Source organism: Marmota flaviventris, chromosome 13, assembly GCF_047511675.1.
Source record: "Marmota flaviventris isolate mMarFla1 chromosome 13, mMarFla1.hap1, whole genome shotgun sequence".
Lineage (NCBI taxonomy): Eukaryota > Metazoa > Chordata > Mammalia > Rodentia > Sciuridae > Marmota > Marmota flaviventris.
In genome coordinates, this window is record NC_092510.1 from 44,055,912 (window position 1) to 44,074,511 (window position 18,600).

The 18,600-nt window shown below is 34.3% G+C and overlaps 1 protein-coding gene across 1 annotated transcript in view; it reads right to left on the minus strand.

The window, feature by feature from the left end:
- Positions 1-18,600, minus strand: part of Ptprd (protein tyrosine phosphatase receptor type D) — a 380,695-nt gene that overhangs the window by 184,388 nt on the left and 177,707 nt on the right. The window contains exons 4-7 of the mRNA XM_071600638.1: positions 4,179-4,367; positions 2,930-2,938; positions 2,197-2,214; positions 475-585 (exon numbers count right to left, since the gene is read on the minus strand). Coding sequence (XP_071456739.1) covers positions 475-585; positions 2,197-2,214; positions 2,930-2,938; positions 4,179-4,367 — 327 coding nt within the window. The remainder of the gene's footprint in view (positions 1-474; positions 586-2,196; positions 2,215-2,929; positions 2,939-4,178; positions 4,368-18,600) is intronic.

Consider the following 18,600-nt stretch of genomic DNA (forward strand, 5'->3'; position numbering starts at 1 on the left):
TTAGCTTTATCCTCAGAGCTCGGTAGCAGAGGTCACGAAGACATAAACGCCTCTATGCTTGCAGTTACCCACAGAACTGATTAGTAACACACCGAGCAATTATTTCAAGGTTTGATAAGGAAACAGAAGAGAAACAACAGGGAAAAAAAAAAGTAGAAGAAAAAGGAGAAAAACCTCAAACAAATGCCAAACACAGTTCAATCAATGCGGTAAAAATAGAAATCAAAATGTAAAAATGCAAATATACTTACAAACCTCAAGCCTCAGGATAGATTATACTCAAGAGTTCTCATTTTTTTTAAACAATCAACATATTTCAAGTTTTTAATTCTCTCTCTACTAAAATGCTTCAGCTACCATAACCATTACCAAATCAGCTTGTTACATACTGACAGAATAATACAGACCCCGTGGGCATCTCAAGTCCCCCTGAGCCTGAAGGAAGAAGCCACGCCAGGGTTGTGGCATTCCTACCTCTGACATATAAATTGGCAGGGGCAGAATAGCGAGTGCCCGCGCTGTTGGTGGCAACACACTCATATTTTCCTTGGTCAGATTCTTCACTCTGTTCGATCTGAAGGGCTCCTGTGTGGATATAAAATATATTGCCAAAGAGATGGTCAGAGCAAGCTTTTTCAATTCAGAAAGCTAAACCTCTTAACAACATGAAAAGCCCTGCAAAGCGAAGGTCCGCTCAACGTCGATTCAATCTCTTGCTAAGGTGCACAGACAGAAAATGATGCGATGAGAAAAACATATAGAGATTATTTTTTTTTACATCATCAACGCTAGCATAAGAAAACAATATCTTTTTTTTCCCAAGCAAGGCTTCTAGTCATAATTAACACTCTCATTTCCTAGACTAATAAAATGAAGATGGGTGAGACTGCTTCAAGGAAGTATGGCTTTTAAATAAAACAAAAGATTAATTTTTGGTTTTGTTTTGTTTCATTTTGGTATCAAAAGTGGCGCAAAAGATAGGTACGCTCAAAAAAAAACCAGGCTGGGTTTTCAAGAAAGTCTTCTGCCGAAGAAAGCCAAAAATACGCAGCGAGTACAAAAAGGCTGCACAAAGCGAAAAATTAAAATTAGTCATTATCAATTATCAAAATATTACTTAAAGAAACAAAACTCCCTTAAGACATGCAGATTTTTTAAGAAAAGAAAGACAGTTTGCCACGACTTACAATCATTTTTTTTTTTTTTACATTTGCTGAAAAACAAAGAGCAGTTGCATTAGAAGATTTTTAAAAAGTTCAAAAGCACGGCCCAGGCCAGCCAGGAAGAGCCAACCAATCACTGCTTGAGGACCTCGAGACGGATCCCCTAAGACACCCATCAAAATCCACCAGTGGGATTAGCAGTGTGGTGTCACAAAGCCCCAGGAAAAATACAAAACAAGAATTACAAAAGAAACGAACACTGAGTCAAAGTATGAAAAACCAGCAATACCACATACCACCAAGAATACTGAGCACCTTGTTTCCATGGCCTGAAGGACAGAAGATCCAAAAATCCAGAGACGAGTAATCCAAGAAAAAAAGAAGTGGGAAAAAAAGCATTGCTGTCAGACTGGAGGCGGGTGGGAGCAGGTGGAAAGGGGAGTCATTCTTTGACTTTTAAGACATTAAGAGAAAAAAGAGTCGAAGAACAAAAGCAAAAACCTTTTGAAAGATAAAGACAAAAAGCAGATGGTCCAGGCTGTCTTCTGCATGTCTGCCACTGTTCTCCAGACCACCTTGGCTTTGGTCCAGAACAAGAACAGCTAAGGAAGAAAAAAAATGATCTTTTTTTTTCTCCAGTTGGACAAAAAAAAAGGAAAAAGAAGAAAAAAAAAGGAAAAAAAAGAGAAAAAGAAAAAAGAAGAAGAAGAAAAGGAAAAAAAGAGGGACAGATGGTACGCTGTGACTGGTCTGTGGTCTAAAGACCTGGATATGCTTTCTTTGAAGCATATCACAACTTAAATAATCATTTTCATAAAGGAAGAAATGAACAAAACAAAGAGAAAAAGGAAAAGGAAAAGGAGAGCTCACAATATGAGAGTCACGAATCATAACCAAACAGTACAAAGGAAAAAAAAAATTAAGTTGATGGACATTATTGGAATGACTTTGGAAACCGGACAAAGATGAGAGGGATGAAAGGACAGAAAGAATGAGTAAGATCATTCTGTGAACGTTAGTTCAGCACTCTTACCTCTTATTGGTGTACCACCTGGGTGGATAATATGAATGCAAATAAGATTAGAAAGAAGAAGCATTAGTACGAGAAGAAGGAGGCTAGGGCTGGGGAGAAGAATTAAATTAGATTTACAGAATTAAATAAGGTCTTAAAAGAAACTTGAATTACTCTACTGGTAAAACAGGAATATATTAGATAGTATTATTAGATCATAAAAGCAAGTTGCATTATACCACAGAGGGCAAGGACCATAATAGGCAGCATTGCCTTTCTCAGAGGGCAACTGAGTTCTTAGGTCTGGGGTCACATAGGGTTAGAACTGTATCTCATAGGCCTCATATCCTTAAGAACAAAAAAAAATAGAACTATACAATATTTTTTAAAGACATAATTTAGGTACATACTGACTAAGCTATTTAAGTATATATATAAATATGCATATATATATACTGTTATAGGAAATACTAAGCACTAACTAGAAACAAACACTGTTGACTTTATATCTTATGCTACTTTCTACGTTGCATTTGTGTGAATAACAACTATTCGTGTACTAATTTATCTTTCTATACAGTGTTCTTACGATAACAGCTCTGTGGAGGTGTGCGTGTGCGCGCCACTATGGAGATCTGGTGTCTACACTGACAGTTAGTAAAATGCATGCCATGCATTTTATTATTAATAATAATAATATTCTGAATATGGAAATTAGTGGGGGGTGAAGTGCGCTTCAGAACTAAGCACTTACCAATGGATTCTGGAGATTTAAATACGGAGAGAAGAAAGACAGCATAAAAATATTATTATATTCCTTATAATTTGGTACAAATTTTTCAGAGTTAAAGCTTTATTATACTATATCATCTATGTTACATGTGAATAATTAATTCTTTATTTACAATAACAGAATGCTAATCTACACAATTCTGCTGACAACAAGCAAAAGAGGCAGTTAACAAGACGCTTTAACATCACAGGACAGGTCAAAAGCTGAGAATTCTGGGAAGACAGGCAGTTAAACAACTTAGCACTCTAAATCCATATTACTACCCATGTCAAAGTAAACACCTTATTAATACATGCCCCCATGAAATTAACTAGGGACAGCCTCTAAAACTTAACAAACTTAGAATTACCTCCACTTTTAATCTACAGAGAGCAAAGGAATAAACTTGGATGCGAATGGGAGAGGGAGAAAAGGATAAGGAGAAAGAGATAAAACAGCAAAAGCTGGAGTCTACACCAAAAGCAGGCTTCTGTAGATCCAGTCCCTGGAGGGTTCAAAAACCTTGAGTGTGGGCGCACACTACTGTGGCTAATGTGTAGAAAATGCTCGCTCACAGTGATAAAGTATTAATAAAAATCCCCTCCACTCATCGGTACTTTGAAAATGACTTTGTAAATTAAAAAAAAAAATCCATCTGGTTACTCATAAGAGAACGTCTATGTGATTTATGTATTAGTGAAAAGAAAGCAGATGTGCCCAAACTTCACTAAACTTTGATACTTGGATGAGTTCAAATGTAGAAGACAGCAGAAAATACACTTTAATAAAATTAAATCATTTTAGTGTTAAATATGAACATTTATTTTTTAATGGATATAACCATTGGAACTCCTTGCAAGTTCTGAATGAAGTCCAATGTTGAAATAAATTTCTTTCAAAAGAAAACAGAAAGAAAGAGGAGAAAATGGATCCATCGAATACTGCAGGAAAGCAGTAAATTAAAAAAAATTATCAAAAATACAGTCACAGCAGTGAGCAATGTGGATTAAACAGAAGCTGCAAAACACAGAGAGAAGAAAGACTCTGAAACAGGTTATGACATCACACACATGGACAACACATTAAATAACAGAGAAAAAAAAAGAGGGAGAAAAATCAATACCTCAAAATTAAAAATTAAAAATAAATAAAATAAAATAAATAAAGAGAGAGAAAGATTTTTAAAAAAAAAATTCTCTAGGAGTTACTAGAAACAGTAACAAGACCCTACCTGATCGTAACTGCTTAATACGACCATTGTTGTTGCTTGTGTCGACAGGTAAGAAATCTTTGAACCAAGTGATTTCTGGATCCGGATTACCACTGGCTGCACAAAGCATGGTGGCAGTGCGTGTACGCTCCACCACCTTCAGCTGTGGGCCCATGTCAATGGTAGGGAAGCCCCTGGGAATTTGGTCCTCTGTAAGACAAAAAGTAACACAAAAACTGCGTTAAGAAGTCAAATGTCCAGAATTCAATATTACCTATAAATCTCCCCTTTTACCTAATTCATTATGTTGAGAACCTAACACCAACCAAGTACCATACATTGGGTCACAGCCATCATCTCTGTTTCAGAGCAGCAGAGTACACATATGTGAAAGGCCAACACACAAATAGCTGAGACTGTGATACAGATAGAGCTCCCAGTGAGATCTTCAGGAGCACAGATAGTAACTACAATATTTGTGCCTGAGGAGGTCAGTGAGTATCAAACGGAAGCTCTGATTTCCAATAGCCCGTGAGGAAGAAGTCCGAGTGACCAAGTTGCAAAAAGGAAAAAGGGATTTTAGAGAGAGAGAAACATTTTCACTGAGTGAGTAAGCATAGACTAGTGTGTAAAGTAAAAGAAGTTCATGCCCCCTGCAAACAAGCAGGTTAGCAGGGAGCTAAGTTAAGCTGTCTGTACTCCAATCTAATTTGTTTCACTTATGACTTAAGTAAAACTAAACACACTTAACCCTCTGGGTCCACTGGTTCAACACTTAAATGTTGCAAGTATTAAACCAGTTGAAGATTCAAACTGTCTGGAAATAAATTGACTGTACTGAACATGTACAAGTATTTTTCTTGTTATTATCCCCCAAACAATGCAGTATATCTATTTACATATCATTTACATTGTATTATACAGTTACAAGTAACCTAGAAATAATAAAGTATATTGAGAATGTGCAAGACTATATGCAAATACCATATCACTTCATACAAGGGACTTGATCATCTACTGATTTTGCTATTGTAGGGTGTGTACACACGTGTATGTGTGTATGTTCTGGAATAGATTCCTCTCAGATACTAAGAGACAGCAGATGTAATGCTCAATCATAAGGTGCAATACAGATTAATTTCTTTATAGGAATTTTTAATTAATCAGAAATTTTTCTAAAAGGGATTTAACCAAAGAACAAGTCAACTCCCTACTAATAACACAAAAGTAAACAGGTCCTTTGGAAAGAGAATAATTTCCTCCATCTCTAAGTACCATTTTAAGTCATTAAAAACTTTAAATTCCTAAACTTTGAATTTCAAACTCATTTGCAGTTGACTTCTCCATACCCACATCAAGTTATTTTAGATCTCTGTTGAGAAATTAAAGTCTACTGAAATTCCCCTATCATGCTTCACACTGATAATCTACACTGCCAGTTCTTCCAGTCACGATTAGAAAGGTATTGAAGGAATTTTGGTTCAATGAAAATTATCTGAAGTAGAATTTAGCCATTTCTTTGAAGACCATTAGAGAAACATTTTGCCTTCCAGTTGGGATGACTAACAAGAGCCCATTATACCCTTGTGACCACCAGTACATTTTCACATGCCAACAATTCTAAAATGACAATTCAAAATTATCAACTCCAGTGAGCAAAACATTAGAAATCATCAGATGTGGCATCAAACTTCCCCTTGGATGTCATCTACAAGCTCCAGCATGAGTGACAAATCCACAGTTGATTCTGTGAATCTTATTGAGGTTTAGTTACAATTTCTAGTGCAGAAGCCCAACTGTGGTGCCTTCACCATGCTTTCAGTCAGCTCTAGGTGCTCTCCTATCTCTCCTCTTTCTAGTCTGCAGGGGAAATTAAACATCTGAAAGCTGCCTAACAAACTCTTTTGTTAAATCAGGTCCCACTTTTCTTAGCCTTTCATGGATCACATCCTCCACAGGAAACTTCTTCTGTCTACACTGAGATTGTCACCATTCCCCAGACAAATCATGTCTGTTGAATAACTGTGCCTCCAGGAAGCCATCCAGATCAAATTGCTTTCATTGTAAAGCTTTTTCCAAACTCCCACATATTTAATCATCTCCTTGTCAGAGATACCACAGCAGTGGGTTCCTAAATCCACTGTTTGTACTTACCAATTATATCAGGTTATCCCTCCACACCATGAGTTATTTCATGTCTCATCTGCATTCTAAAGCCCTACCCTCTTGCTAGTCTAGATTTGAAGATTTTAAGGTAAACTCCAGTGATTTCTATTCCTACTTGTGAATAAATATATCAGAATGCTTCTGGGCAAACTTTCTCTACTATACAGAACTTCTGGTAAAGAGGTGACCTGTAGCATATATTCAAGACTGGAGGGGTTCTGGATGTGAACACTTGATTTGAAGATCCCACCAAAGAAGAAAGTGCTCAAGAAGAGCAAAGTTCAGTGAACAGGTCTAAGTTATTATGAGAGAAAACTTATGGGGGTACGTAAGTGGATGTATAGTCTGGCCCTTTTGCTCAGCAGTATGGAGGTTAGATATCTTCTATTAAGCAGTCTGAGCAAGATCAAAAGTTCAGTTTGACATCTAAATTTACTAGAGAATATTTTCCCTTTAGACCAGTTACTTAGGGCCTGGAACTTCAAATAAGAAAATAAATAAATGTGTGCATGTACATTTATTATGTGCATGTGTGTATTATATATGTTTAACTTCATTGGACGACACATGTTAAGTTGAAAGTTGCAGCTCTTTTAAGAAACCATAACATTGTGTTTACATAAAAGCTTATACATTCTTAGTCAAGCAGAGATCTACAGTGGACAAGTGTCAGAAACAGTGGTTAAGAGTGTAATATCAAGATGATTTTTTTTAAGTCTCCAAGGGAAAATTAAAAATTAAAACCGAAATAAGAAGTATCTTGCAAATTAGGCTATGCTAATTTTAATAACCTATTCCACTTGAATTTCTTGAGTCAGTTCTTTATGTCTTTAAAAATTCTGCCCATATATTTCCATCTACAGTACAGTTCTAATGTTATTTAGGAACAAAAAATAGCAGAAAAAGCAAAAGCTGCTCTATCACACATATTATTAAACACTGAACTTGGCAGCTATTGACACAAAATGTTTCAAAGGATTAAAATAATTTACTCAAGTGCTTCAAAGTCAACTAGATTGCCTTCATCATCTAGAAATGAGGTTCTAAAAAAGTCTTAGGATTTGTTATTCTCCATTTTTAACACAGTGAGGTTAAATTAAAAAAAATCACCTTGGGATTCCTGATTTTTTTACTCCCCAGGGCACTATATCACCTTCCACCCTTTGCATTTAACTACTAGTTACATTCACAGCCATGAATATTGTCCTACTAATTGTTGGTTTTCTTCTAAAAGTTCATCTCTCAGAAGAACCAAGTCAACATTTACAGGGTTGATGGGTGGTTAAGTGTCAAAAACTTAAAAATTTTTGAGCCACTCCAAAGCTCCTACCAAAGAGATCTAGATTCACAAGAAATGAAGTCCTCACCTTTGGGATAGCAGAAAAAACTGACTTATGCCCACCTGAAAGTAGCCTAATACATTTGCATGACTGTTTTTTTTTCCTTCTTGACTCATAGAGAATACTCCAGAGCCTCCTTTTATATATAAAGTATACAACAAAGATAATCATTCTTGCATACTAATCAAACAGAGAATGTAACGAGCATCCTTTTCTTATTTTTAATAAGGGTAATTAAATTCTATCCATCCCCCCCCCCTTTGCACAGAAACTCTTTGAATGCACATTCTTCATTAAATTTTCATGAGAAACATCACAATGTAACAGATTCGAATAGCCAGAGCTGCTACACTTTGACAGTTGTGGCTTGTTTCCAATTTGACTGTCAGGTATTTGGCAATAAATCTCAGTATTCAACATAAAACAAACTGTAGAAATAATGAAATTTCTAATTGGAATGCTTATCTCAGTGGGTGTAGTTTAGAAGATGTTAATTGCCTTTTTTCACCCTCTACATTTATTAGTGATTTATACAAAACTGCCTTGGCTATTGGATAACATCAATTTTGACAGCTTATCAAATGAGTGGTACCAGAAACTTGGGAATCAAATCAATACTCTTAATGCCTTAACACATAAACTTTCACAAGGGGAAAAAAAAGCAGTTATCAAAAAATAATAAATTGTCAATGTTTAGTTTTAAACTTTTAGATGAGATGAAAAGAAAAACATTTTGTCCTATTCATTAATGTGCTCATTAAGTTTTAAAGTGCCTTACTTAACACCGTTCCATATTAATATTCAATCATGCAGAATTAGCTACTAATTCATCAACAATTTAAATCAGACTTGACCTTCATGAAGCCATTTGGTCTGTCATTTTGAGAGGCCATTAAAGGGCAGATTACTACATACTTGTGCTTACTGAATCGTAGACTCATACATATTTTGTTTGGAATGGCAGCTATAATAGAGCAGGAAATATAGCCCATTCTCTGAATATGTTTATGTCTTAATGAAAAATGCTGATAAGAAATTTTTAGTTCTGTTTAAAAAAGAGAAACAGGAATGTCAGCATTTCTTAGAATTAACTTTCCATTGCTATTCAACTTGTTAAAAATCCCTGACCTGCCCAGGACTTCAAAGGTATCTATGATGAAAATAGCCTGTCTCTGTTTTGAAGTCAGCCCTTAGACATCTGTCAATGATCAAGAAATAGGCTTTGCATAATTTGCTCAATTAAACCACTTTCATTGTTTATGCATGAAGAATATTAGTGATAACACTTTAATTTTTGCTCCAAGTCCACAAACACTGAACCTCTCACATTTGAAAGGAAATCTTGAAACTCTAAATTACCTCTTGAGGCCAGAGTCCTTCTGAGATAGCCTCAATTATCTCATTGTCCAACCTTGCTAGGGCTCTTAAAGACCAGACCAGTCCTTGCCCACTGGTCTAACCGATTTAAGGATATCTTCAAGGAAGGATTCTATATTATGGTTCTTGGAAAAATCCAAAATTTATCAGATTTATCACCAATACATTTCCTAGGAAAATCATGTCAATCATGGTATGCTTCCTCAAATGCATTATCAAAAGATTTGACAAGTATACCAGAACTTTGGGCAAAAATGGTAGTATAATAAAGTAAACATCCAAATCCGAGGGAAAAGATGAGCAGTTTTTTCCTTGGTGAATTTGTCCCTTGAAGTCATTTTTCTAAGTACCAGTTTATGTGGCTCATCCTTAAAATTACCCAACTGATATTACCAATAAATATTTTATGATCATCAATGTATGTATGAACTCTTACAAGCTCAGGGGAGGCAGGAGTTTTGTGTATTTCCTTTGTACCTTCCTTGTGTTCAAAAGATACTTGCAATGAAGCACATTTAGGATGCTGTGACAATCATTTCAGAGCTCATTCATGAGGCATCTCTGAATTCCCAGTGGGTTTATTTGATGGCACTCATGTTAATGGTTAACCATTCTTTAGTAGTTTTGTGGCTATACATTTGGCTTCTATTTGAGTACCGTCCATCAAATGGGAGAAACTATTTTTAAACCCCTATTTCTTTTAAACACCAGGTTAAGAAGTATTAGCCTTATAAATTCACAAAAAGAGATGTTGGTGACTTTAATTTTATAGCCTTTAGTTTGATTTAGTCAGCAAACAATTTTCTTCATTCAAGATGTACACTGCATGTGGTTCTTTTAACTTTGTTGCAGCTGCTACATAAGGATGACATTTAGTTCCTGCTCTTCTTCATTTTACAGGAGGCCTTCTTGAATATGTTACTACAAATCAAATCAAAACCAGGGCCATGTGACAAAACGTAATGTGTGAACACAATTAAACCAAAAAAGAGCAAAATGGGATATGTATTTATATTCTACTGTTAACTAGAGAAAAATGGAATTCTTGGTGTTCAAACTAATGGAAAAAACAAGTGGATCACCCAGTTGCATATGGAGGCAAACACTGTGGTTCTTCTTTCACAAATAAGAGCAAAAATTTCTAAGGGACTGGATATCATAAGACTTGAGGAATATATGGTATCAATTTACAGACAGTAAAAGTGACTTTTTTTTTCCTAATTTGGAAGGTAGAAGAATGGAGGGAATTTTTCATTAACAAGAAACATGGAAAATGTTGAAATGATAATATGCTGAGTATTTTCTTAAAAGCCCTAGACCTTAATCCTCACCTGATAGAGAGTTGGTATGTTTTTATATCTAAGAAGACATACAAATTGTCCTAAAAATTTTAAATAGATATTGGTTACAAAGAAGTTCAACTGAAGTAGTCAAATAAGATGTTTATGAAATAAGATAATTATAAAGTACTTGTGGAATCTGCAGTATATATTAAAGATAATAATTTGAATTGAAAAAAAAAACCTACTAAAATGTCAATAGATGGCATCATTCATGCTACAAATATTTAGTGTCAGACTGGGCATCGTACTGGGTATGAAGCAGACTGGAGACTCTATGTTGTGATTTCATTCTATCTTCAAACTAATTAGATTCTGTGGCAATAACAATAGTACCCAGCTTACAGACAGGAGGACTGAATGGGAAAATGCATTAAGTGTGCCTAGCAGTGCCTGGCACTAATCTGGCATCCAGGATAATATTAGCATATATGCACTTACTCGATGCCAAGGTCCAGCAGTGAGTCTAAGTAGAACAGAGGTATGTGACTGTAGGCCTTAATATAACAAGAGCCACAGCAATAAACTGAAAATGAGAAAATAGTCCATGCAAATCCCAAAAAAGTAGGAGATATCTGGACATTCAAGTGAATTTAGAGAGTAGTGTTCATGCAAAGTAACTTCTTCAAAGCTCATGAAGGCTCTTGTTTCTCCTGTTTGAATGAGTTTTCAGGGTCCTCAATGATTCAATATGACCAATAAAGAGAATTCATATTATCTGATGAATTGTCCCCCAAAAGGAATTTTTAAAGGACTAAATATTTGGGATGGCAAAGCTTTGTTTTGAGTGACCAAAAATGCTTAAACCAACTGGTTTTATATAAGTCGGGGGGAGACATCTCTTGTAGTAATTCAGAGAAGGAGAGCTAAGTATTTATCTTGGGCAGTTGGTCATGTTAAAAAGCCTATATGGCTTTCTCAAAAAAAAAAAAAGATTTTTAAAAAAGATGAAACCAAGAAACCAGATGCTTTTGGTTATGTTCTTCCAAAAAAAAGTTTTCTTTCCTATTTAGAAACTGAATGCTTGGCAAAAGAATGTAAATCAAGAGATACCCGTGTACATCTCTAAAGGTTAACAAAACAGTCCTATTAATTGTCCAGTTCTAAAGAGCAGATTCATAAATATAAGAAAGGAATTAGTTAAGAAAATCATATTGGAAAAACGTAACATTTTATATATTACTAAGTGCTATGATGCCCAGTATCTCTCAAACATAAATATTTGAGTGTTTTTAGGGTGGTATCATTGTTTTCATTTTCTGTGGACATGAAGCAAAGACTCAGTAAAATTAAGTTACTTGTTCCAGACCAGACATACAGTAAATACTAGAGAAAGTCTTTTAGTTCTAAATTTGGTGTATTGTAAATTAATCTTAATTTTATCCTGTTTCTTCTACAACTGCTGTTCTTTAAATTCATTCAATCCATGAATGGTGATAAGTTCTTAACTGGAGTCCACTCATGATGCTTACACAGTGAAAAAAAATTGTAAATACTTGGTTATTTCATACTTTAAGAAGGAAGTATCAGACATTAACATGCCACATGATATAGTAGTAACTTTAAAACAGGTCCACATTTTAAAAATTCACCTTTTGATATATATCAATGGATTTCTCATGAATTTATCAATGGTTCTAAGAAGAGATAGAATCCTGCCTGCCAATAAAAGGTAGATAAGAAATGGAAGGAAGTGAAAAGAATGATAAAAATCAAGTGATTTCCCTAAGGAGCTCAAATTCAGCACTGTGTCTACATTTCTGACCCCTCGGTAGTCTATTTAATTACCTACGAAGGGCTATAAAGGACAGGAGTTCTGCCATACACACAGACCAAAAGACAGTATATGGACCAGAAAACCAGACATAAGTAGACTCTATGCCCACTCTATAACCTCAGGTCTCTCTGAGGTAATCTGTGACTAGGAATGGCTACTGTTGTTAAAAGGGAGAGCAGAGGAATCAGGGTTTCAGGAACAGGACAGCATAAACATAAGGGTTGGAGCATTTATTTGCTACTTTGTTGAACAGCCATAAGTTTTCAAGTCACTGTCCCATAGAATGAACCACAGTATCAGCCTACAAACAAGAGTCATTTTCTTTGCAGAATACATTCCTTGGAGCCAGGAAAGGACATTTATTATGCTTTTCTTAAAGAAAAGAGTGTAAATAAAGCTTTTATTCCCACCATTCCAGATGGCAACTGGGTATAATTTGTACTGTTTGACCTCATGACCATATTATTCAAAAATCAATCTTCCTGCAAGTGAATTGAGTAAGGCACTGAAAACAAAAAAGTGAAAACAAAATAAAAGCTAAATCATGTTTTCAAGCAAAGTTGAGCCACTGGGCTATTATCAAAATGATATGCCTATGAATGAAATAGAAAAAAAAAACATAAATTAAGGTAATCCTAGACTACAGTAATTCAGAAGGAACTTACCTAAACCAGGAGAAAACTGCTCCTTAAGCATTGACATTCCAAATAAAATATTTAATAAAAATGAGTCCCCCCCAATGTAATTATGAATAATATGCAATAAAATTTTAGTCTGAGTTCTCTTTACAAGTTATTGTACATAGGTGGTATGCTTGTGTTAATATGGCTATTCATAAATCAAAGCAGCTTTTATTTTAGAATGAAATTAGTTGATTAATCAGTAAGTAAGGGCAGTTACTAGGTATAAGAGTCTCTAAGAGCATTCTAGAACAAAACTTCATTTTATGAAATAGTCTTTAAATGTTGAAGACTGTTTGTAAGGTACTCTGGCACAGAATAAAGCCAAATTGTTTAGAAGGAGTGTGTGCAATTATCCCACAAATTGCAAAGTAATGTCTATAGAACACACACCCCAGTTAGATTAAATTATCATTTATCTGAATGTGGAAGCGTCCATTTCACATTGTATTAATCAATTAACTCATATTGATATTAGTGTTTTAAAATTAGAAATATTTAGAAACAAATTTAAAAAGAGGAAAAGGTACCCCTTTCCTCCTATACAGCCTCAATATCATTACTTAAATATTGACTTAAAGATCCAATATCCAAAAATTAGACTTATATCCCTAAGAATAGAATAGTAGAGTTAATCTTATTACAATAACAAAATGTAGTAATCACTTTCACAAATCATTTTGCAATCAACTTATATTTTCCAAAAAGGACATGCCATAGTATCCACCCTAACATCCATCCAAAAGACTACCTTTGAATAATAAAATAATTAACTACCTTATAGAAACTTCTCTTCAAATCATACTAGGAATTTTATTATATTTAGAAAAAAAAATGGAGTGAATTTCAAAATTTTGCTTTTTTTTAAGAAGAGACCCAGAGAAATATATAGTAAAGATGTAAAGAGAATTTATTTTGCTTCCTTTCTGAATTATTCATTTGCTTTGTAAAAGTTAGGAGACCTAACAAGTTCAAATCAAATAAAACTAAGAAAACCATTCATTCTAGCTGCTTCACTATGCTGTGAGTGCAAAAAAACAAACAAAAAAATTAGAAAAAAGAGAAAATCTTCTTGAAACAAATGAATATTAAATAAAAAAGAAAACCAAAATGAAACACGTGGCATTGGATTGAGAATGGAGGTATTAGGGTGAACACCTAGTTTTAAATAAATGAGTTTGTGAGTATAGAAATGAATATAATTATAAATAAGTGTCAGGCACTCATTATTTAACTTAACCAAACACATCTTTCCTAGCTAAGTGAACCAAAAGACCATGGGAAGAGCAATGTTGAGCAGTCATGGCCATGCCTAGGGATCAGATCTTGGTTTCTAATATCACTCTTCAAGAAAACAAAACACTGCTCCTTGGAGAAATGACTGATGCCAACCAGCACTGGGACAAGGAAAATACAAGATGTACGTGGAATTATCTTGTGCAAGAAAGTACACAAAAGATCATAGAGAGACATTAAAATGACAAAGAAGCCAGAGTGAAGGGCTCTTGCTGGCTAAATGTGGAACCATGTGAACAAAATTATTTTGAAATTGACAAAGATAATATACTGTATAAAATGAAAAGTTACGAGTGGATGCTAATACAATAAAGGAATAAAATGGAAAATTTCAGGAGGAGAGGTATTGTTACATAGTCTCAAAGTAATTTCCCACAGGTATTAAATATGAACAAAAAATAAATAGGTTTACATTAGGGAAGTTTCACAGAAATAGCCTTTATCAGGAGTCAACATTAACAATGTTGGTAATGGGATAAGCAAAATTCATGTACTGAGAAAAAAAAATAACATCATTTACAAGTTATTCTTGCAAAAATGATCCATAAACTATATAAGATCATGAGTAAATATCAGCAAACCCAAATGCAAACATTTTATGAAAAACCAAACTTGATATATTCAAAACTGTTCAGAATTGTCAAAGAAATAACTCTTTCAAATTCTTTACAAAGTATAATTTTGAAAAGACCCTTGGAGGAAAATTAGAGAAACTTGAATTGGGGTGACAGGTGAAGCCTCAATTACAATATTTACTTCCTTAGTTAGGTTAGCAGTATGTTCTTGTTTGTATAAATATAGATTCCGGGATGACAGGCATCATGTCTGCAATTAACTCTCAAATAGGTTATTAATAATAAGTTCTTCCTGTTGTAGGTTCCACCTTTCTATATAATTGGATTGTCTGAAATCATAGACAAGTAATTATAATTAATTTATAGCACCATGAGATTTTATTAGTAATTATAATTAAATTTATAATATCATGAATGAGATTTTATAAAATCTTTATATTTCATTGAAAATCTCAGTTGGATAATGTTTATTCTCAAAGCGTTTGAGGGGTTATATGTACTTGGGCATTTTTGTCCCAACTCTGAAAAATATTTCCCCCAAAATTTTATCTGAGTTCCCCTGAATACAATGACTATTTAAATAACATTTCAAGTGTCCTTATAAATTTTACACCAATGACAACAACATCAGAAAATTTTAATTTCTGACAATATGTGAAATCCCATAAAATTATGACTTTCAAATATTTAATTTCCAATACTTAACAATGAATAAATTTGAGTGACAATTCAAAAACAGGTTTCAAGTTCATTAAAAAGACAATGTAGGTGGAGGATGAGAAAGGCAGCGAAGCACAACAGACACTAGTATGGCAATATGTAAATCAATGGATGTGTAACTGATGTGATTCTGCAATCTGTGTATGGGGTGAAGGGGGGAGTTCATAACCCACTTGAATCAAAGTGTGGAATATGATATGTCAAGAAATTTGTAATATTTTGAACAACCCACAATAAAAAATTAAAAAAAAAAATAAAAAGACAATGTAATCTGTTGTGCTCCGCTGCCTTTCCCATCCTCCACCCTCCCCCCTCCCCACCTCTCCCCTCCCCTCCCCTCCTCTCTCTCTACCCCCTCCACTGTATAACCCTGAGGGTCTCCTTCCATTACCATGCAATTTCCCTTCTCTCTCCCTTTCCCTCCCACCTCTCATCCCTGTTAAATGTTAATCTTCTTCTCCTGCTCTTCGTCCCTACTCTGATCTTAGTTACTCTCCTTATATCAAAGAAGACATTTGGCATTTGTGTTTTAGGGATTGGCTAGCTTCACTTAGCATAATCTGCTCTAATGCCATCCATTTCCCTGTAAATTCTATGATTTTGTCATTTTTTAATGCAGAGTAATACTCCATTGTGTATAAATGCCACATTTTTTTTATCCATTCGTCTATTGACACAACAGACACTAGTATGGCAATATGTAAATCAATGGATGTGTAACTGATGTGATTCTGCAATCTGTGTATGGGGTGAAGGTGGGAGTTCATAACCCACTTGAATCAAAGTGTGGAATATGATATGTCAATAAATTTGTAATGTTTTGAACAACCCACAATAAAAAATTTTAAAAAAAAGAAAATGTAATCAATATTCAAAAAGTAATTTCAGGTTTATGATTTTTTATTAAACAAACATAAAAGAGGTAAATAATTTTTTTCTCAGTATCAGAAATTTTACCAAAAAATAAGCTTTTTGATGACCTTCCTTCTAAACAAAATATCAATTTGATTTAAAACTAAGAATAGCTTGAAAAATCTAAATGTTATTTCATACGCCAAGCTTTTGAAAATGTTCAGGAAAAAATCCACAACCCCCAACTCCAGCTCTTCACAGTATTCTTCCTAGAACACATCAAAGATCCTGCTTGTGCCACCTTGATTATTAATTTCTGGGAGTGATAGGCAAGAAGACCCAGCCCAAAATTTGGTGACTCGAGTATTTAAAAATTTTCCAGATTTTACTCTGAATTGCTTAGTAAAGTTCTCATAGTTCTAATGGCAAACTATGGCACGTATTTGTTTTATTTGAAGGCAGAAGATGGAGTCTTGTGAAAGACATAGTAGCACTTTTCTGTTGGAAGTAGCTTAAAAAATAAAAATATCAAATAAAAGGAACTATTGGGGAATGAAATTGATCAAATTATGTTTTTATGTGTAGACAAATATGCCACAATGAAGCCTATCATTTGGTATAATATGCACTGAAAAAAATCAATAAAACATGAAATATCATACATAAAAATGTTTCACTATGAAGAATAAAAACCACAAAAGTACATCAAGAAACATTTAAAGATAATGTATATTACCCAGGAATATGTTGTGTATATATATATGCATATAAACACATACATACAGAAAATTTTCACATCAGTACAAATAACTTTATATTTATATTACAAAATAGAGTCTGAATTTAATGCCTAAGTACCACCAAATGAAACTAGTTTACATTTTTATCAGTGTATGTTTTTCCTCAAATTCTTAAGAATCACAAGCTGTTAATTTATAAAACTACTCAAAGAAGTCGATAACTGTCATATCCTTTAACAATTTTGAACTTTGCTCCCTCTATATATAAACTTACCAATCAAAAGAAAATCATAATAGAAAGCAAACATGGTATAAACATATTCATTCCATTTTGAAAGATCAAAAATTTTAACATGTTGATCAAGAGAGGTTGGACTTCTGAAAAATAACCAGACCGAAGAAAAATATCCCCAAATGGACCAAGTTGACCACCAAAAGATCCATGAAAAAAATTCCCATAAAGCCTTGCTATTAGAAGAGATACCAAGCTTCCTCATAAATTATAAAAACTTCACTTTCTTCTTCAATAGATTAACCCAAACAATTAGAAAAAGATTGAAGACAAAACTTGAGGAGATGCACAAAGAATTATGTTTCTTTTTTTTTTTTCCTGAAGCAACTGGAAGCAAGGTTTTTAAAAGCAAGTATACTTGTGGTGGCACTTAAACATTTACAGGCCATGTGTAATGGAAAAAGTATGTTGCTCATCACCAAATTTGCATTTTGAAAAACACCATTTTAACAGCAACGTGAATAATGCATTGGAGGAGGTAAAAAAAAAAAAAAACAGATGATACAATCATGCCATTTAGGAGTTTATAGAGCTAGCATCTAGGCAAAAGAAAAGTAAATCAAGACAAGTTGTGGAGGTCATGGGGAGAAGCAGGAAAAGTTCAAAGAATTTGAAGATTAATTTTACAAGGTTTGGGGGATGTTCTGAAGACAAGGAATGAAGGAAAATCATCAGGGATGGCTTTTAAAAACATAATGAATTTGTATGGTATATTTTCAGTCATGGCTTCCTTTTGGGAAGAATGTTATCCATATGAGGAACTTAGGAAACAGACACTATGCCCCCAGGAAGGATGGACACTTACCGGGAGAGCTGCTTTAGGAAAAACACCACAACAAGCAAACAGCAAGTACCTACCAAGTGAACACTGATCCACCTTCATCTTTAGGAACAGAGGGTTGGCAGGGTAAGCCATATGCCCTATGTGCTCTTTTAGGGTAAAGGTAAGAAAGGTCTGCTTCTGTCTATACCTGTGAGCTTAGCAACCTTACTATGGAGATGCTAGGGGTTCCTAGGGCACCCATTCAGAATGCAATGGAGATAGCCATGAACTTGCATCCATTTTCTCCACTGACGATTTAAAGACAGCAGAGCATACCACAGCAGGTTTTCTCAAGCCCAAGAAAAAACTCACACAGTTTTAGACTGTGACAGTCAGTTGGCTCTTGAATAAAATGAAGAAGAATTTGAGTTCTATGCCTATGAAGACACAGCATCAAGAATCTCCTCATAGATAACTTGTGGTTGTCACATTTTAATATATAACATGCCAATTAAACAGATACAA